Source organism: Drosophila kikkawai, chromosome 3L (genome assembly GCF_030179895.1).
Source record: "Drosophila kikkawai strain 14028-0561.14 chromosome 3L, DkikHiC1v2, whole genome shotgun sequence".
Lineage (NCBI taxonomy): Eukaryota > Metazoa > Arthropoda > Insecta > Diptera > Drosophilidae > Drosophila > Drosophila kikkawai.
The window spans coordinates 14948389-14969669 of record NC_091730.1 but is presented as its reverse complement, the minus strand read 5'-3'; the positions used below and the strand labels follow the sequence as shown (position 1 = coordinate 14969669).

Genomic DNA, 21281 nt, shown 5'->3' with positions numbered 1-21281 from the left:
GTCGTCGAAACAATTTCCGAAGATGGCAAGCCAAAGAAGAAGAAGATTCGCACTCGCGTTATCAAGAAGGTCAAGGGTGACAAGCAAGAAGTCACCAAGATCGAAACTGTCGAGGAGGATGACAAGCAACCTGAAACAACAGTCACTGTGGAAGAAGTTCCGGTGGAGGAAGAACAGCCCGAAGAAATCAAGGAACTTCCAGAGGAGGTTCGCGTAGTCGAGACCATTGCCGAAGACGGCAAGCCAAAGAAGAAGAAGATCCGCACTCGCGTTATCAAGAAGGTCAAGGGAGACAAGCAAGAAGTGACCAAGATCGAAACAGTCGAGGAAGACGATAAGCAACCCGAAACAACAGTCACTGTGGAAGAAGTTCCGGTGGAGGAAGAACAGCCCGAAGAAATCAAGGAACTTCCAGAGGAGGTTCGCGTCGTCGAAACAATTTCCCAAGATGGCAAGCCAAAGAAGAAGAAGATTCGCACTCGCGTAATCAAGAAGGTCAAGGGTGACAAGCAAGAAGTCACCAAGATCGAAACTGTCGAGGAAGATGACAAGCAACCTGAAACAACAGTCACTGTGGAAGAAGTTCCGGTGGAGGAAGAACAGCCCGAAGAAATCAAGGAACTTCCAGAGGAGGTTCGCGTCGTCGAAACAATTTCCCAAGATGGCACGCCAAAGAAGAAGAAGATCCGCACTCGCGTTATCAAGAAGGTCAAGGGAGACAAGCAAGAAGTGACCAAGATCGAAACAGTCGAGGAAGACGATAAGCAACCTGAAACAACAGTCACTGTGGAAGAAGTTCCGGTGGAGGAAGAACAGCCCGAAGAAATCAAGGAACTTCCAGAGGAGGTTCGCGTAGTCGAGACCATTGCCGAAGACGGCAAGCCAAAGAAGAAGAAGATCCGCACTCGCGTTATCAAGAAGGTCAAGGGAGACAAGCAAGAAGTGACCAAGATCGAAACAGTCGAGGAAGACGATAAGCAACCCGAAACAACAGTCACTGTGGAAGAAGTTCTGGTGGAGGAAGAACAGCCCGAAGAAATCAAGGAACTTCCAGAGGAGGTTCGCGTCGTCGAAACAATTTCCGAAGATGGCAAGCCAAAGAAGAAGAAGATTCGCACTCGCGTTATCAAGAAGGTCAAGGGAGACAAGCAAGAAGTCACCAAGATCGAAACTGTCGAGGAGGATGACAAGCAACCTGAAACAACAGTCACTGTGGAAGAAGTTCCGGTGGAGGAAGAACAGCCCGAAGAAATCAATGAACTTCCAGAGGAGGTTCGCGTAGTCGAGACCATTGCCGAAGACGGCAAGCCACAGAAGAAGAAGATCCGCACTCGCGTTATCAAGAAGGTCAAGGGAGACAAGCAAGAAGTGACCAAGATCGAAACAGTCGAGGAAGACGATAAGCAACACGAAACAACAGTCACTGTGGAAGAAGTTCCGGTGGAGGAAGAACAGCCCGAAGAAATCAAGGAACTTCCAGAGGAGGTTCGCGTAGTCGAGACCATTGCCGAAGACGGCAAGCCAAAGAAGAAGAAGATCCGCACTCGCGTTATCAAGAAGGTCAAGGGAGACAAGCAAGAAGTAACCAAGATCGAAACAGTCGAGGAAGACGATAAGCAACCCGAAACAACAGTCACTGTGGAAGAAGTTCCGGTGGAGGAAGAACAGCCCGAAGAAATCAAGGAACTTCCAGAGGAGGTTCGCGTAGTCGAGACCATTGCCGAAGACGGCAAGCCAAAGAAGAAGAAGATTCGCACTCGCGTTATCAAGAGGGTCAAGGGAGACAAAACAGAAGTCACCAAGATCGAAACTGTCGAGGAAGACGATAAGCAACCAGAAACCACAGTGACAGTTGAAGAAGTTCCTTATGAGGAAGAGGTTACCGAAGAAATCCAAGAGCTTCCTGAGGAAGTTCGCGTGGTGGAAACCATTGCAGAAGATGGCAAGCCCAAGAAGAAGAAGATCCGCACCCGCGTCATTAAGAAGGTTAAGGGAGACAAGCAAGAAGTAACCAAGATCGAAACAGTCGAGGAGGATGACAAGCAACCTGAAACAACAGTCACTGTGGAAGAAGTTCCGGTGGAGAAAGAACAGCCCGAAGAAATCAAGGAACTTCCAGAGGAGGTTCGCGTAGTCGAGACCATTTCCGAAGATGGCAAGCCAAAGAAGAAGAAGATCCGCACTCGCGTAATCAAGAAGGTCAAGGGTAACAAGCAAGAAGTCACTAAGATTGAAACCGTTGAGGAAGACGATAAGCAACCCGAAACAACAGTCACTGTGGAAGAAGTTCCGGTGGTGGAAGAACAGCCCGAAGAAATCAAGGAACTTCCAGAGGAGGTTCGCGTAGTCGAGACCATTGCAGAAGATGGCAAGCCCAAGAAGAAGATCCGCACTCGCCTAATCAAGAAGGTCAAGGGTGACAAACAAGAAGTCACTAAGATTGAAACCGTTGAGGAAGACGATAAGCAACCAGAAACCACAGTGACAGTTGAAGAAGTTCCATATGAGAAAGAGGTTACCGAAGAAATCCAAGAGCTTCCAGAGGAAGTTCGCGTGGTGGAAACCATTGCAGAAGATGGCAAGCCCAAGAAGAAGAAGATCCGCACTCGCGTAATCAAGAAGGTCAAGGGTGACAAACAAGAAGTCACCAAGATCGAAACTGTCGAGGAAGATGACAAGCAACCTGAAACAACAGTCACTGTGGAAGAAGTTCCGGTGGAGGAAGAACAGCCCGAAGAAATCAAGGAACTTCCAGAGGAGGTTCGCGTCGTCGAGACCATTTCCGAAGATGGCAAGCCAAAGAAGAAGAAGATCCGCACTCGCGTAATCAAGAAGGTCAAGGGTAACAAGCAAGAAGTCACTAAGATTGAAACCGTTGAGGAAGACGATAAGCAACCAGAAACCACAGTGACAGTTGAAGAAGTTCCTTATGAGGAAGAGGTGCCGGAAGAAATTCAAGAGCTTCCAGAGGAAGTTCGCGTGGTGGAAACCATTGCAGAAGATGGCAAGCCCAAGAAGAAGAAGATCCGCACTCGCGTAATCAAGAAGGTCAAGGGTGACAAACAAGAAGTCACTAAAATCGAAACTGTCGAGGAAGACGATAAGCAACCAGAAACCATAGTGACAGTTGAAGAAGTTCCATATGAGGAAGAGGTTACCGAAGAAATCCAAGAGCTTCCAGAGGAAGTTCGCGTGGTGGAAACCATTGCAGAAGATGGCAAGCCCAAGAAGAAGAAGATCCGCACTCGCGTAATCAAGAAGGTCAAGGGTGACAAACAAGAAGTCACTAAGATTGAAACTGTTGAGGAAGACGATAAGCAAGCAGAAACCACAGTGACAGTTGAAGAAGTTCCTTATGAGGAAGAGGTGCCGGAAGAAATTCAAAAGCTTCCAGAGGAAGTTCGCGTGGTGGAAACCATTGAAGAAGATGGCAAGCCCAAGAAGAAGAAGATTCGCACTCGCGTAATCAAGAAGGTCAAGGGTGACAAACAAGAAGTCACTAAGATTGAAACCGTTGAGGAAGACGATAAGCAACCAGAAACCACAGTGACAGTTGAAGAAGTTCCTTATGAGCAAGAGGTGCCCGAAGAAATTCAAGAGCTTCCAGAGGAAGTTCGCGTGGTGGAAACCATTGAAGAAGATGGGAAGCCCAAAAAGAAGAAGATCCGCACTCGTGTAATCAAGAAGGTCAAGGGTGACAAACAAGAAGTCACTACGATTGAAACCCTTGAGGAAGACGATAAGCAACCAGAAACCACAGTGACAGTTAAAGAAGTTCCTTATGAGGAAGAGGTGCCCGAAGAAATCCAAGAGCTTCCAGAGGAAGTTCGCGTCGTGGAAACCATTGCAGAAGATGGCAAGCCCAAGAAGAAGAAGATTCGCACTCGCGTAATCAAGAAGGTCAAGGGTGACAAACAAGAAGTCACTAAGATCGAAACTGTCGAGGAAGACGACAAACAACCGGAAACTACAGTGACAGTTGAAGAAGTTCCTTATGAGGAAGAGGTGCCCGAAGAAATCCAAGAGCTTCCAGAGGAAGTTCGCGTGGTGGAAACCATTGAAGAAGATGGCAAGCCCAAAAAGAAGAAGATCCGCACTCGTGTAATCAAGAAAGTCAAGGGTGACAAACAAGAAGTCACTAAGATTGAAACCGTTGAGGAAGACGATAAGCAACCAGAAACCACAGTGACAGTTGAAGAAGTTCCTTATGAGGAAGAGGTGCCCGAAGAAATCCAAGAGCTTCCAGAGGAAGTTCGCGTCGTGGAGACAATTGCAGAAGATGGCAAGCCCAAGAAGAAGAAGATCCGCACTCGCGTAATCAAGAAGGTCAAGGGTGACAAACAAGAAGTCACTAAGATCGAAACTGTCGAGGAAGACGACAAACAACCTGAAACTACAGTGACAGTTGAAGAAGTTCCTTATGAGGAAGTGGTGCCCGAAGAAATCCGAGAGCTTCCAGAGGAAGTTCGCGTCGTGGAGACCATTGCAGAAGATGGCAAACCCAAGAAGAAGAAGATCCGCACTCGCGTAATCAAGAAGGTCAAGGGTGACAAACAAGAAGTCACTAAGATCGAAACTGTCGAGGAAGACGACAAACAACCGGAAACTACAGTGACAGTTGAAGAAGTTCCTTATGAGGAAGAGGTGCCGGAAGAAATTCAAGAGCTTCCAGAGGAAGTCCGCGTGGTGGAAACCATTGCAGAAGATGGCAAGCCCAAGAAGAAGAAGATCCGCACTCGCGTAATCAAGAAGGTCAAGGGTGACAAACAAGAAGTCACTAAAATCGAAACTGTCGAGGAAGACGATAAGCAACCAGAAACAACAGTGACAGTTGAAGAAGTTCCATATGAGGAAGAGGTTACCGAAGAAATCCAAGAGCTTCCTGAGGAAGTTCGCGTGGTGGAAACCATTGCAGAAGATGGCAAGCCCAAGAAGAAGAAGATCCGTACTCGCGTAATCAAGAAGGTCAAGGGTGACAAACAACAAGTCACTAAGATTGAAACTGTCGAGGAAGACGACAAACAACCTGAAACTACAGTGACAGTTGCAGAAGTTCCTTATGAGGAAGAGGTGCCGGAAGAAATTCAAGAGCTTCCAGAGGAAGTTCGCGTGGTGGAAACCATTGCAGAAGATGGCCAGCCCAAGAAGAAGAAGATCCGCACTCGCGTAATCAAGAAGGTCAAGGGTGACAAACAAGAAGTCACTAAGATTGAAACTGTCGAGGAAGACGATAAGCAACCAGAAACCACAGTGACAGTTGAAGAAGTTCCTTATGAGGAAGAGGTTCCGGAAGAAATTCAAGAGCTTCCAGAGGAAGTTCACGTGGTGGAAACCATTGCAGAAGATGGCAAGCCCAAGAAGAAGAAGATTCGCACTCGCGTAATCAAGAAGGTCAAGGGTGACAAACAAGAAATCACTAAGATTGAAACCGTTGAGGAAGACGATAAGCAACCAGAAACCACAGTGACAGTTGAAGAAGTTCCTTATGAGCAAGAGGTGCCCGAAGAAATTCAAGAGCTTCCAGAGGAAGTTCGCGTGGTGGAAACCATTGAAGAAGATGGGAAGCCCAAAAAGAAGAAGATCCGCACTCGTGTAATCAAGAAGGTCAAGGGTGACAAACAAGAAGTCACTACGATTGAAACCCTTGAGGAAGACGATAAGCAACCAGAAACCACAGTGACAGTTAAAGAAGTTCCTTATGAGGAAGAGGTGCCCGAAGAAATCCAAGAGCTTCCAGAGGAAGTTCGCGTCGTGGAAACCATTGCAGAAGATGGCAAGCCCAAGAAGAAGAAGATTCGCACTCGCGTAATCAAGAAGGTCAAGGGTGACAAACAAGAAGTCACTAAGATCGAAACTGTCGAGGAAGACGACAAACAACCGGAAACTACAGTGACAGTTGAAGAAGTTCCTTATGAGGAAGAGGTGCCCGAAGAAATCCAAGAGCTTCCAGAGGAAGTTCGCGTGGTGGAAACCATTGAAGAAGATGGCAAGCCCAAAAAGAAGAAGATCCGCACTCGTGTAATCAAGAAAGTCAAGGGTGACAAACAAGAAGTCACTAAGATTGAAACCGTTGAGGAAGACGATAAGCAACCAGAAACCACAGTGACAGTTGAAGAAGTTCCTTATGAGGAAGAGGTGCCCGAAGAAATCCAAGAGCTTCCAGAGGAAGTTCGCGTCGTGGAGACAATTGCAGAAGATGGCAAGCCCAAGAAGAAGAAGATCCGCACTCGCGTAATCAAGAAGGTCAAGGGTGACAAACAAGAAGTCACTAAGATCGAAACTGTCGAGGAAGACGACAAACAACCTGAAACTACAGTGACAGTTGAAGAAGTTCCTTATGAGGAAGTGGTGCCCGAAGAAATCCGAGAGCTTCCAGAGGAAGTTCGCGTCGTGGAGACCATTGCAGAAGATGGCAAACCCAAGAAGAAGAAGATCCGCACTCGCGTAATCAAGAAGGTCAAGGGTGACAAACAAGAAGTCACTAAGATCGAAACTGTCGAGGAAGACGACAAACAACCGGAAACTACAGTGACAGTTGAAGAAGTTCCTTATGAGGAAGAGGTGCCGGAAGAAATTCAAGAGCTTCCAGAGGAAGTCCGCGTGGTGGAAACCATTGCAGAAGATGGCAAGCCCAAGAAGAAGAAGATCCGCACTCGCGTAATCAAGAAGGTCAAGGGTGACAAACAAGAAGTCACTAAAATCGAAACTGTCGAGGAAGACGATAAGCAACCAGAAACAACAGTGACAGTTGAAGAAGTTCCATATGAGGAAGAGGTTACCGAAGAAATCCAAGAGCTTCCTGAGGAAGTTCGCGTGGTGGAAACCATTGCAGAAGATGGCAAGCCCAAGAAGAAGAAGATCCGTACTCGCGTAATCAAGAAGGTCAAGGGTGACAAACAACAAGTCACTAAGATTGAAACTGTCGAGGAAGACGACAAACAACCTGAAACTACAGTGACAGTTGCAGAAGTTCCCTATGAGGAAGAGGTGCCCGAAGAAATTCAAGAGCTTCCGGAGGAAGTTCACGTGGTGGAGACCATTGCAGAAGATGGCAAGCCCAAGAAGAAGAAGATCCGCACTCGCGTAATCAAGAAGGTCAAGGGTGACAAACAAGAAGTCACTAAGATTGAAACTGTCGAGGAAGACGACAAACAACCTGAAACTACAGTGACAGTTGAAGAAGTTCCTTATGAGGAAGAGGTGCCGGAAGAAATTCAAGAGCTTCCAGAGGAAGTTCGCGTGGTGGAAACCATTGCAGAAGATGGCCAGCCCAAGAAGAAGAAGATCCGCACTCGCGTAATCAAGAAGGTCAAGGGTGACAAACAAGAAGTCACTAAGATCGAAACTGTCGAGGAAGACGACAAACAACCGGAAACTACAGTGACAGTTGAAGAAGTTCCTTATGAGGAAGAGGTGCCGGAAGAAATTCAAGAGCTTCCAGAGGAAGTTCGCGTGGTGGAAACCATTGCAGAAGATGGCCAGCCCAAGAAGAAGAAGATCCGCACTCGCGTAATCAAGAAGGTCAAGGGTGACAAACAAGAAGTCACTAAGATTGAAACTGTCGAGGAAGACGACAAACAACCTGAAACTACAGTGACAGTTGAAGAAGTTCCTTATGAGGAAGAGGTGCCGGAAGAAATTCAAGAGCTTCCAGAGGAAGTTCGCGTGGTGGAAACCATTGCAGAAGATGGCAAGCCCAAGAAGAAGAAGATCCGCACTCGCGTAATCAAGAAGGTCAAGGGTGACAAACAAGAAGTCACTAAGATCGAAACTGTCGAGGAAGACGACAAACAACCGGAAACTACAGTGACAGTTGAAGAAGTTCCTTATGAGGAAGAGGTGCCGGAAGAAATTCAAGAGCTTCCGGAGGAAGTTCACGTGGTGGAGACCATTGCAGAAGATGGCAAGCCCAAGAAGAAGAAGATCCGCACTCGCGTAATCAAGAAGGTCAAGGGTGACAAACAAGAAGTCACTAAGATTGAAACTGTCGAGGAAGACGACAAACGACCTGAAACTACAGTGACAGTTGAAGAAGTTCCTTATGAGGAAGAGGTGCCGGAAGAAATTCAAGAGCTTCCAGAGGAAGTTCGCGTGGTGGAAACCATTGCAGAAGATGGCCAGCCTAAACAGAAGAAGATCCGCACTCGCGTAATCAAGAAGGTCAAGGGTGACAAACAAGAAGTCACTAAGATTGAAACTGTCGAGGAAGACGACAAACGACCTGAAACTACAGTGACAGTTGAAGAAGTTCCTTATGAGGAAGAGGTGCCGGAAGAAATTCAAGAGCTTCCAGAGGAAGTTCGCGTGGTGGAAACCATTGCAGAAGATGGCCAGCCCAAGAAGAAGAAGATCCGCACTCGCGTAATCAAGAAGGTCAAGGGTGACAAACAAGAAGTCACTAAGATCGAAACTGTCGAGGAAGACGACAAACAACCGGAAACTACAGTGACAGTTGAAGAAGTTCCTTATGAGGAAGAGGTGCCGGAAGAAATTCAAGAGCTTCCAGAGGAAGTTCGCGTGGTGGAAACCATTGCAGAAGATGGCCAGCCCAAGAAGAAGAAGATCCGCACTCGCGTAATCAAGAAGGTCAAGGGTGACAAACAAGAAGTCACTAAGATTGAAACTGTCGAGGAAGACGACAAACAACCTGAAACTACAGTGACAGTTGAAGAAGTTCCTTATGAGGAAGAGGTGCCGGAAGAAATTCAAGAGCTTCCAGAGGAAGTTCGCGTGGTGGAAACCATTGCAGAAGATGGCAAGCCCAAGAAGAAGAAGATCCGCACTCGCGTAATCAAGAAGGTCAAGGGTGACAAACAAGAAGTCACTAAGATCGAAACTGTCGAGGAAGACGACAAACAACCGGAAACTACAGTGACAGTTGAAGAAGTTCCTTATGAGGAAGAGGTGCCGGAAGAAATTCAAGAGCTTCCGGAGGAAGTTCACGTGGTGGAGACCATTGCAGAAGATGGCAAGCCCAAGAAGAAGAAGATCCGCACTCGCGTAATCAAGAAGGTCAAGGGTGACAAACAAGAAGTCACTAAGATTGAAACTGTCGAGGAAGACGACAAACGACCTGAAACTACAGTGACAGTTGAAGAAGTTCCTTATGAGGAAGAGGTGCCGGAAGAAATTCAAGAGCTTCCAGAGGAAGTTCGCGTGGTGGAAACCATTGCAGAAGATGGCAAGCCCAAGAAGAAGAAGATCCGAACTCGTGTAATCAAGAAGGTTAAGGGTGACAAGCAAGAAGTCACTAAGATTGAGACCGTTGAGGAAGATGACAAAAAACCAGAAACAACTGTCACTGTCGAAGAAGTTCCGATTACAGACCTTCCCGAAGAGGTTGAAGAACTTCCAGAAGAAGTAATTGTTGTGGAATCTATAACTGAGGACGGAAAACCGAAGCAGAAAAAAATTCGGACACGTGTTATTAAAAAGGTCAAGGGTGATAAGGAAGAAGTTACCAAAATTGTAACCGTGCAGGAGGACGACAAGAAACCAGAAACAACTGTTACGGTCGAAGAAACCGATAATAGAACTCCAACTGTTGGAAAAACTAAGTTGAAGAAACGAGTTATTGTCCAAAAACCGGAGGATGAGGTAACTGTTTTTGAGTTGCCTGAACGGAAATCAGTTATACTTTCAGAAAAAGAAGATGGTACTCCAACTAAAACAGTTATCAAAACTAGAATCATTAAAAAGATTCAGGGTCCCCATATGGAAGTGACTAAAGTTCAAACCGTCGAGGAATATGAAAAAACACCTAAGACTAAGGTTACGGTTGAAAAGTTTGAGTTACCTTTCCCAGAACTACCAGAAGAAAAAATCTCTGAAGTAATTGTTTTGCCAGATGTGGTTTCTGAATTTGAAACAATTGATGAAGAAGGCCTACCAAAGATTGTTAAAACCAAGAAACGTGTTATTAAGAAACCAGCATTTGGCAATAACGAAGAAATAACTGAAATCGGTATTATTGAACAAGCTAATACCGAGCCCTTGTATTCAATATCAATTAAAGAGCAACCCGTAACCGAATCGCAACCGGATGACAGTAAATTAGTTGAGCTACCGGAACAAGTAACAGAGATGGAGATTACTTCACCTGATGGAACAAAAAAGAAAAAGACCGTTAAATCCAGAGCTTTCAAGAAAAGTATCGACGACAAACTTGATGAAGTAACAACGGTTAATGTAATAGAAGAGGAAGATAAGGAGCCACTGACTACAGTGCAAATAGAAGTTGTGCCTGCTGATGAGATTTCCATTACACCAATACCCATTGAGGAGCTTCCTGAGGAAACTGTAATTACCGAAGAATTAGACAACAATAAGAAGCCAAGAAAGAAGACTACAAAAACTAGGACATTTAAAAAGCAAGGACCCGAAGACGATGAATATTTCCAAATTCAAACTATTGAAGAAGAGGGCAAGGAACCGTTTGCTCTTATTCGAGTAGTCAGCGATGAAAACATTGCTGATATCATAGATATTAGTAAACTCGACGATGAAAAGGTTTCCAAACACAAACAAAAACCACACAAGCATAAGGGTAAGAACACAAACAAACACACTCTCCAAAAACACTCATTTTACATAATAGGTTCAAATCAAAGTATACGCAAAATTTTTAAACTTTTCACAGTTTTTTTTCCCATCAATACTAGTAATCTTTCTTCTATATTTTCTTAATGTGTTACATGCCGTTAATAACATATTTTTTTAATCATTCTACAATACAAAAAAAATATATCTAAAAATACAGTGGAGAAACCAAAGATCGATAACACAGAAACGGAACACCCAGTTTACATCACAACATTTAAATCTGTACAAAATGATGACGGAGAAACAACAATACAAAGTGAAAACAAACGAGTATCTCAGGAGGAAGGCATCGTTGTTGAGGAAGTCCTTAGTGATACAGAACCCATTCCAGAAGACACTACACAATCACACCTTGAAATTATTGAAGTCAACGAGCCATCAGGTGATTTTTTCTTTATAAATACATATATATACAAACATGTAGTTTCCCATATGTCGCGTTTTGAAATAAGGTCCTACATTTAAAACCCAATTGATGAAGTTAGGCAAAATAGTATTTATTTTATACAAAATGCACATACAAATTTATTCATACACAGACAACAGATATTAAGAGAAAAAAATATATACTAACTAACTACCTAATACACTTCCAAGTACGTGGGATCCAAAATTGAAACTATACACAAAAAGCCTAATACGTACATTTAAAATAGAGATCATTCCGTACTTAACCCATTTTGCAAGCGTATGAATCTAAGCACCATACTTTTAATACTTTATAATAAGTTTGGGTGCTTTAAAGCATTATATAAAATGCAAATATAAGTGTAAACATTAGTTTAGTGCTAACACAAAACACATAATTCTTTCTTAAACAGACCAATACAACAAAGAGTACACTATCACTGAACCTGAAGAGGCAAGTGCAGACGTGAAACAAACACTGGTTAAAGACAAAAAACATAAACAGAAAAAGACCTTAGAAACACCAATTGAAGAAGTTGACGAGACTGTTATCGAAGAACTTAGTACAGGGGAACCGACTGACAAGACAATTAAGAAGCGAAAGCCTAAGAAGTTAGAAGGTAAGGTTGAGGAGACTCATGTTGATAAAAAGCCAGTTGAAGAGAAGGAAAAGCCTAAGAAGAAAAAGGTGGTTAAGTCTAAAAGAGATGAGTTGGATGAATACATTCAATTCCTTATAAACCAGGAAATTCCAAAGACTGTTCTTCATGAGTATAAACGCACCGAAATGGAACATCCTCAGAGGGCCCGTCGTGATTCATCTTTTAAACAACCAGTTAAGCTTACTCCAATGAAAATCGAGAAAGTAGAGTTTAAGAAACCAAAAATGGTTGAAATAAGTTCTGTGGAAGAATTCCCTCAAATGCTTAAGCTAAAGGCTCCCAAGCAACGACCTCAGGAAGTGAAAAAGAAGAAAACTGAAGCATCTTTCAAGAACATGAAATTAAAAAGCTGGATACGATTTATTCCATACGCACCGTACTGCTTCCCATATGTGGTTACCGAATTAGAAAATAACTGCGACCATGGCGAACTTTCACGCAATGTTGAAGAGGCTGAGGAGGTTTTGAAGTTCCGTCCGAAAAAGTTCAAGCATACTAAACCTGAAAAGGCGGAACTGGAGGAAGCAGAGCTGCTTTCATTAGACTCTGAACAGGCAGAACCATCGGATGAGGAGCAACAAAAGCCAAAGTACCAACGTGTCAAGAAGAATAAGAAGGAAACTCCGGAGGAAAGTAGAAAACTTAAGCTTGGTAAGGGCAAGCTTCCCGAAAATGTTAAGTCAATTGAGGAAGTTCATTTAAAACCGATCAAGAAAGATCTCAAGGAGGAAGATGTCAGCGAAGAACCAGTAAAGGTAGTTGAAGAAGAAGTAGTGAAGAAAAAGAAAACCAAAAAACCAGATAAGTCTGACGAAGGACTACAATTCGAGCCAACAGAGTTCAGAGATATTGAAAGATCTTCTGAATTCCCAGAAGAGTCTGACGAATCGCTAGGCGAAGAGACTCACACTGAGGACAAGCCAAAGTACAAGAGAAAGAAGAAACCGACACCAACTCCAGAGAAAAACAAGTACGAAATATCTCCCGGGAAACCAAAGACACTTGACGAAATCCCTGCAGAAGATCTTAAACTGCACAAGCGACAAGGTGAAAAGCCCGTTGACGAGAAGGAAGGGGTTAAGCTTAAACCGTTCTATAAATTTGAAGTGGTTGAAGCGGAACCTGATGATGTGACAGCTGAAGAAGTTCCAACGACTGGCAGACTAACAAAGGAGCCAAAGAAAAAACGTAAGCTCAAGCTTAAGACTGAACAGGAAGACAATACCATTGAAATAGTTGAAGTTACCCCCGAAGGCAGCGATGACAAAGTTTTCGAAGTTACCATCACAAGTTTGGAAATTGTTCAAGACGACAAAAAGGATAGAAACGTGCGTAAGAAGAAGGTCAAGCGGATGAACAAACCCGAATTGGACGATTTTGTGTCGATGTTAAAGGAGGAGCCTGACCAGAAGTTCTATGAGACAACAATACATGATTTCTATGAAGTTAAGTTGACGGAGCTGGAATCAGAAAAAGATTCTGATGTAGAGAAACCCAAGAAGCGCAGGATTCGACATGAAAAGGGAGATGAAGTGGAAATTTTGGAAATAGTCGAAACTGTGGGCGCTCCCGGGGAAGAGCCGCTTTATGAAATTACAATCACTTCGAGTGATACTACGACTGAAGAGGCCGGTACACAGCCAATCGAACAACCTAAGAAGAAAACAAAGAAAATGAAGAAGGATGAACTTGATGCATATATTCAGCACCTAATAAATGCCGAAATTCCAGTAACAGAATTAGAAAAATATGAGAAAATTGACGTGGATGGCAAGCCGAAAAAACCCAAAAAGCAGAAGGTTAAACATGAGAAATCAACAATTGATGAAGGCGAGATACTTCAGGTTGGTGTCACTGAACACGAGCCAATTGAGAAACCAAAAGCTAAGAAGCAAAAAGCGAAGAAGGCCACGAAGGAGGAAGAAATCGTTGAGACGCAGGAAGTTCCAGTATACGATGAGTACCTTATCAAAAAGACTGACTCGGAGCGATCGCCAGAACAACATTTTGAAAAACCAGAGGAAGAAATCGTCCCGGCTGTAGATGAAATAATAACAGACTTAACTGAAACATTGCCTATTGTGGTTGTGGAGGAAGACTTTGAAACCGTTTCATTGCCTTCAGAAGTCATTCACGATACGGATCAGAAGATAATTAAGAAACGCAAAGTAAAAACTAGAAAGGGCTCAAAACACTACGAAATCGAAATAATTGAAACCGAAGCATCGGATGACAAGCCCGAGGAAGCAGAGGTTATAGTTATAACAACTGAAATTTCAGAAGATATCACAGATGGGCCTGCAATGGTGAAACCAGAAACACCAAAGAAATTAGTGAAAAAGGTGAAAAAGGAGAAACTAAAGGAGTTCATTATCAACGTTGTTGAGGAAGCTCCATTGGAACACATAGTTGAAATATCTGAGGATTTGACAATAGCTCCTGAAAGAAAAGACTCAGTGGTAGAAGATATCATAGCATTCACCACCACAGTAGTTGACGAGGAAACAGTGCCAGATGTTTCACCGGACCAGAGTAAACCTGAAGATGCTCCAAGCTTGCCGAAGGATAAGAAAATGAAAACTGATAAACAGAAAAAGGTTAAAGTGTCCGAAACCGAACCCGCATCTACTACAGAGGACTCCAAGATTACAGAACATACAACAGAAATTTCAGAATCGTTTGATTCTCCTCAAGCCGATGAATATTTGGTTGATGTGAAAGATACTTTACCGAAGGGCAAAAAGAAATCCGTTAAGAAAGCTAAGGTAAAGCCCGAGGAACCCATCTCCGAATATACGATTCGTATTGAGGAGCTGGCTCCAGAAACTGTTGTAGACAAAATAGTCAATGAAGAGGGAACGGAAGTAGAACGTGTCATTACCAAGCGTAAACTCAAGAAAAAGGATGGACAAAAGGAATATCTCATTGAAGTGGTTGAAACTTATGAAGAAAACAAACCAGAATCAGATATTGTTATCCAAACCATTGAAATAACGCCTGAAACCGACACCAAACCTCAGGAAGAGCATAAGGTAAAGATTGTGAAGAGGAGGAAGCCTAAGGCCGAAAGCTTAGATAACTTTATTCATGAACTTATCGAACAGGAAATTCCAAAAACTGATGTTGAAGAGTACGAAGCACCTGTAACAGAGACATCTCCGGAGGAAAAGAAGCCCAAAAAAATCAAGAAACACCACAGAAAAACTACCGAGATCGTCGATGGCGTACCAATTACTGTATATGAAATAAGCGTACAAGAGTTTGAATTAGAACAAGATGACATTAAGCCAGATGAAGACGTAATAGTGAAAACTGCAAGTGAGGAGACAACTGAACCCTATGAAGATTTGGAAGTAAAGGTTGTAGAGGGAAAACCAAAACCTAAATCAAAGAAATCGTATAAGACAAAGGTCATTGAAGAGGAGCAGCCCCAACCAATCCTGAAGGAAATTGAGGAATCAGTGCAAGTCACACAAATAGTAGAAGATGGTATACCAAAGCAGGTAGAGGTTAAGAAGAAGAAGGTTTCTCGAAAGCACGGTCCAATAGAACAGATATTTGAAATCACGGAAACAAAATCAAGTGACGAGCCTCTGGCTGAGGTAACCATTGTTGAGATTACAGAAGAACAGCCTAAAGATGACACAAAGGAAATTAAGGAAAAACAAATAATTAAGAAGTCCAAGAAATTGAAGCCTGAAGATGTCAAAAATTACGTGGTAAATATTTTGGAAGAATTCGCTGAACCGTACAAATTTGAAGAACTTGTGGAGGATGAAGCAGAAAAACAACGACCAGTTATTGAAGATATTTCAGAAGTGGTCGAAACTATACAAGTTACTGAAGAAGATGGAGTACAAAAGCAGGTTGTTATTAAGAAAAAGAAGGTTTCGCGCAAACAAGGACCAAAAGAACAAATTTTTGAAATCACTGAAACTAAAACTAATGATGAACCTTTGGCTGAGGTTACTATTGTCGAGTTAACAGAAGACCAACCTAAAGAGGACATTGTTATACATGAAGAAAAGAAACCAATAAAGAAACCGAAAAAGCTGAAGCCCGAAGATGTCCAAAACTATGTAGTTAATGTTCTTGAAGAGTTTATCGAGCCTTATAAGTTTGAGGATACCGAACAACCAGTAATTACTGAAATTGCAGAGTCCGTGGAAGTTGTGCAAGTTACTGAAGAAGATGGAGTTCCAAAGCAGGTGGAAATTAAGAAAAAGAAGGTTTCGCGCAAACAAGGACCAAAAGAACAAATCTTTGAAATCACTGAAACTAAAACTAGTGATGAACCTCTGGCTGAGGTAACTATTGTCGAATTGACAGAAGACCAACCTAAGGAAGACATTATTCTACCTATAGAAAAGAAACCAATTAAGAAACTGAAAAAGCTGAAGCCCGAAGATGTCCAAAACTATGTCGTTAACGTTCTCGAAGAGTTTATTGAGCCTTATAAGTTTGAGGAACCACTTATTACCGAGATTGCGGAATCCGTGGAAGTTGTAGAAGTTACTGAAGAAGATGGAGTACCAAAGCAAGTTGAAGTTAGGAAAAAGAAGGTTTCGCGTAAACAAGGACCAAAAGAACAAATCTTTGAAATCACTGAAACTAAAACTAGTGATGAACCTCTGGCTGAGGTAACTATTGTCGAATTGACAGAAGACCAACCTAAGGAAGACATTATTCTACCTATAGAAAAGAAACCAATTAAGAAACCGAAAAAGCTGAAGCCCGAAGATGTCCAAAACTATGTCGTTAACGTTCTCGAAGAGTTTAATGAGCCTTATAAGTTTGAGGAACCAGTAATGACAGATATTGCGGAATCCGTGGAAGTCGTACAAGTTACTGAAGAAGATGGTACACCAAAGCAGATTGAAATTAAGAAAAAGAAGGTTTCGCGCAAACAAGGACCAAAAGAACAAATCTTTGAAATCACTGAAACTAAAACTAGTGATGAACCTCTGGCTGAGGTTACTATTGTCGAGTTAACAGAAGAACAGCCCACGGAAGACATTGTTGTACCTGACCAAAAGAAACCTATTAAGAAACCCAAAAAACTAAGGCCCGAAGATGTCCAAAACTATGTGATTAATGTTCTAGAAGAATTAAACGAGCCTTATTTATTTGAGGAGCAAGAAGAGGTGGTGCCTATTAAGACCAAAAAGCCAAAGAAGAAGCCAGCTGAAGATACAATCCTTATTGAAGAAATGGCTCCTGAAACCGTTATTGAAGATATCGTAAATGACGAGGGAGAAGAAGTTAAACAGGTCAAGACAACTAAAAGGCTTAAAAAGAAGGAAGGATCTAAGGAATATGTCATCGAAGTAACCGAAACTTATCAAGAAAACAAGCCAGAGGCTGAGATAGAGTTTACTACAATAGAGATACCTTCAGAGGATTCACCACAGATTACAGATGATAAGCCAGCTAAGGTTGTTCAAAAGGTTAAAAAGAAGAAGCCTGTGAAGGATGATCTTGACAAATATATACAGCAGTTGATCGAACAGGAAATCACAAAAACCACCCTTGAACAATATGAGCCAACTGAAATGGATGCCAAACCCAAACAAGCCAAAAAGAAGGTAAAAGTTCACCACAAAAAGACTATTGAAGAGAGCTTAGGCGATAGCTTACCTGTCACAATTCATGAGTTCAACGTTGAAGAGGTGGAACCCGTTGCCGAAGATCTACAACCATTAGAAATTTTGACAGAGGACATCAAAGAGGCACCCCAAAAGCCAGATGACTTATCGAATTACCTTGTGAACATTTCCGATGAATTCGTTGAAAATGATCAGCCTATTGAAATATCTCCGGAGGAAGAACAAAAACCAACCAAAAAAGAAAAACAATTAAAAAAGAAAAAGTTGGAGGAGGTTCCTGTTCCATTAAAAGAAATTGAACAAACTGTTGAAGTAGTTGAACAACCCACTGAGGAAGGTAAAATTAAAGAAATTACTGTGAAAAAGCGCAAGGTTTCCCGAAGAAAGGGCTCCAAAGAACATGTCTTTGAAATAACTGAAACCACCAGCGATGATCAGCCAATAGCTGAAGTTACAGTTGTTGAATTAACTTCCGATGATGTTGTTGTTTCCGACGAAAAGCCAAAGTCTGAAAAGAAGGTCATTAAAAAGCCGAAGCAACTCAAGACGGACGAAGTTGAGGACTATGTAATTAGTATTATTGAAGAATTCGTAGAGCAGGTTCCAGTTGAGGTAGTTGATAGTGAAGCTGTGGAAGTTAAGGAAGAAGGGCCTAAAAAGTCTAAGAAAACTCCTAAAAAGTACACAGTCACTGAACAAGAAACTTCGGAAAATAAAGAACCTGAAGTCGTCGAAGAAGTTCAATTGCAGCCAGTTCAAGATGTCCCAGAACAAATCGAAACTACCGATTTTGCTATTGGTATAAAGGAAGAGACTGTAGTCGACGAAAAGAAACAACCAAAACCTAAGAAGGTGACAAAAACAAAGCCGGTACAGCAACCCGTTACGGAGGAAAACCAAGAGTATCTAGTTACTCTGATTTCTGAAGAAAATGTCAAACAAGAGGAGCAGCCGGAATATGAAACTGGAGTTATTGATGAAGAAGATGCTAAACCATCGGAGCAACCTTCATTCCAGATAGAAGAAATTGAAACTGTATCAACGGAACAGGAAGTAATCGATGCAAGGGGAGAAACTGCGAAGCAAACTGTCACCAAACGTAAAATCAAAAAGCAGCTTGGCCCCAAGGAGGAAATTATTGAAATTGTGGAAACTAAGACGGGTGACGAACCTGAGTATGAAGTCATTGTAACCACGCAAGATGCCGAATTAGTCACTGAAGAAGTTCCTGAGGAAGAAAAACCAAAGAAGGTTAAGAAAGCGAAAAAAGTACCCAAGGACGATCTCCAAGACTATATTCAGAAGCTCATTGAGCAAGATATACCGAAAACGGAACTGGAAAAGTATGAAAAGATAGACTTGGATGAACCGGTTAAGATGAAAAAGAAGCCCGTAAAGAAGGTGAAGGTTTCAGAAGAACAACCAACAGAAGATACTGAAGAGCCGCTGGAAGACAAGCCACTGGAAGAGAAAAATCTATCTGCTGAGGAAGAAAAGGACGAACCCTTATTAAAGTTTTCCGTCAAGGAATATGTCCCTGAAAAACCGGAGGATACAACATTCGAAATAGTTGTCCTTGAGGAAACAGTAGAGACCAAGCAGGTGCCAGACGAAGAGGGAAAAATAAAGGAAAAGGTGGTCAAGACAAAGAAGATAAAGCAGAAGAAGGGTCCAGAGGAAGTAGTTCACGATATTATTGAAGTAACTGATAAGGATACTAACGAATCTGAAATAACCGTTATAACCACAAGTCCAACGGAAACCCCCGATCAGGAGGAACCTGTAGTCAAACAAAAGCGGACTAAAAAGATCAAAAAGGAAGATGTTGAGGATTTCATTAAAACTGTAATTGAAGAGGAAGCCCCAAAACCGGCTGAGTTAGACGATGAAGTTGTAGTAGTCGAAGACTCTGCTTCCAAACCAACTCCCGAGAAGACTAAAAAGAAGCCAAAGAAAGACAAACAGTCTGTTCCTGAGGAAGAAAAACCAAAGGATGATTTAGTATCTGTTGTCGAAAATATCAAAGAAGATGCACCAGTTAGCGACGATATAATAATTGTGCAGGAATCCGTTCCTAGTGAAGAAGAACCTGATCATGAAATTGATCAAGTTGAAGAGACTAAGAAACCGGAAAAGAAAAAGAAGCCAAAGACGAAGGTTACTGTCTCAGAAGAGGGTCCAGAAGAGGCTTTAGACGAACAGCCACTGGAGGTTACCGAAAAGGAATCTGATATTGAAAAACCACAATATCAAGAATTTAGCGTTTCTGTCAAGGAAGAAGAAAAACCTGAGCCTAAGCCAGAAAGAAAGAAGACGTCAAAGCCTGTCCACAAAGAGTCAGACCAACCGTCAGAGGAAAAATACGAAATTTCAATCACAGAAAGTGTTTTGGAACCAACCGAAGAAAAGCCTTATACGATTGAGATAATAGAGAGCGAAACCAAGGTTGAGGAAACAACGGACGATACTGGGGAAGTTCATAAACAGGTTACCACCAAACGAAAATTAAAGCGTCCTGATGGCGAAGGGGAAATAGAGATAATAGAAGTTGTTAGGGACGATCAGCCCGAGGCGGAAATAACTATTGTAGAATATGAACCAGAACCTGAAAAGCAAGAAGAAAAGCCAAAGGAACCTAAAAAGAAAACCAAGAAGGTTAAGAAGGATGACATTCACGACTACATACAAAAGCTTATTGACATGGAGACTCCCAAGACTGAGTTGGAAAAGTATGAGAAAATTGAATTCGAACCCACGGTTAAGGACAAGCCATCTGACCAACAGGTTGACGTTGTTGAGGAAACTCCTTCTGAAAAGCCAAAGAAAGATAAAAAGACAAAGCCCAAGTCAGCATCTAAAGAAGAGACTCCTGTTTCAGATCAATTGGCGGAGGTTAATGTGGTCGAAGAAGAAGCTCCGGAACAACCTTTAATAACGGTTGAAGTCGTCGAAATTCAACCCGTAGAGGTAGAAACTCATGAGGTTGTTTCTGAGGAGGGCAAGCCTATTCAGGAAAAGACCACTAAACGTGTTTTGAAGAAAAAGGGACCGAAAGAAGAAACCACTTTCAAGATTACAACCATTGAAAATGAGGATACTGATTCTGTCACAGTTATTGTTGATGAAGAACCGGATGTAGCTCCCATACAAGCCATTGAAGAACAACCTGAGCAGATGGAGGAGAAGTCCAAGCCCAAGCCGAAGAAAACTGTTAAGAAGGTTAAGAAAGATGATCTAGACGACTATGTTAAGAAATTAATAGAGGAAGAAATTCCAAAGCCCGAGTTAGAAAAGTACGAAAAGGTCGAAATACCAGAAGAATCTGAAGAGACAGCTCCTTCTGAAATAGCTCCTACAGAGGTTAAATTAGATTTAACTGAGCCAAAACCAACTGTTGACGAGGTAGCCAAACCTAAGAAAACAAAGACACCAAAGCCTAAGACAGTAGCAACTAACGAAACAAAACAAGACGAACCGACAGATACAACTGTTGACATCACTGACACAGCAGATATCACACCAAACCAAATTGCACAACCCGAGGACACAGCCACTGCACAAATTACACCAAGCGCACAAGAAGATAAACCTACTCAAGATGACACTAAAGATACAATTCAGAAAACAGTTAAACATAAGAAAACAAAACCAGACACACAAAAAAGCGTTGAAACAAGTAAGTTATTAGAAGAGAGTTTTGGAGCCTACAAAAATCCCGCCGCCCATGCAGCACCTTTAGCTCCTTTGTCTGTGTCTTTTGCCTTTGTTAATTCCTATTGAAAACCACGTTGATTTCCAATTGTTGCGTCTATTCCCTCCTGTGTTTCTATTCTTTTCTCTCGCTATTCAATCTCGGCTCTTTGATTTGAGCAAATTCTACTGCGGTCCTAATCTCTTCCAGTTCAACTTTAAAGCCTCCCAACACAGTAACTTCCTAATTAAACTTTATGCATGCATATCTTCCTAACCTTATCTATGTAGAATAGAAAATTTTATCCATTTA

The 21281-nt window shown here is 42.3% G+C and overlaps 1 protein-coding gene across 4 annotated transcripts in view; it reads left to right on the top strand.

Moving 5' to 3' along the window:
* The window catches only part of LOC108075035 (titin), a 124691-nt gene that overhangs the window by 90714 nt on the left and 12696 nt on the right, over nt 1-21281 (top strand). For 3 of the 4 annotated variants that reach the window (XM_070286109.1, XM_070286108.1, XM_070286107.1), the window contains 2 exons: nt 10760-10984; nt 11424-20954. In XM_070286109.1, coding sequence (XP_070142210.1) covers nt 10760-10984; nt 11424-20954 — 9756 coding nt within the window. Of the gene's footprint in view, nt 1-2760; nt 10547-10759; nt 10985-11423; nt 20955-21281 lie in introns of all 4 variants that reach the window. The other variant, XM_070286115.1, reaches the window with a different exon arrangement.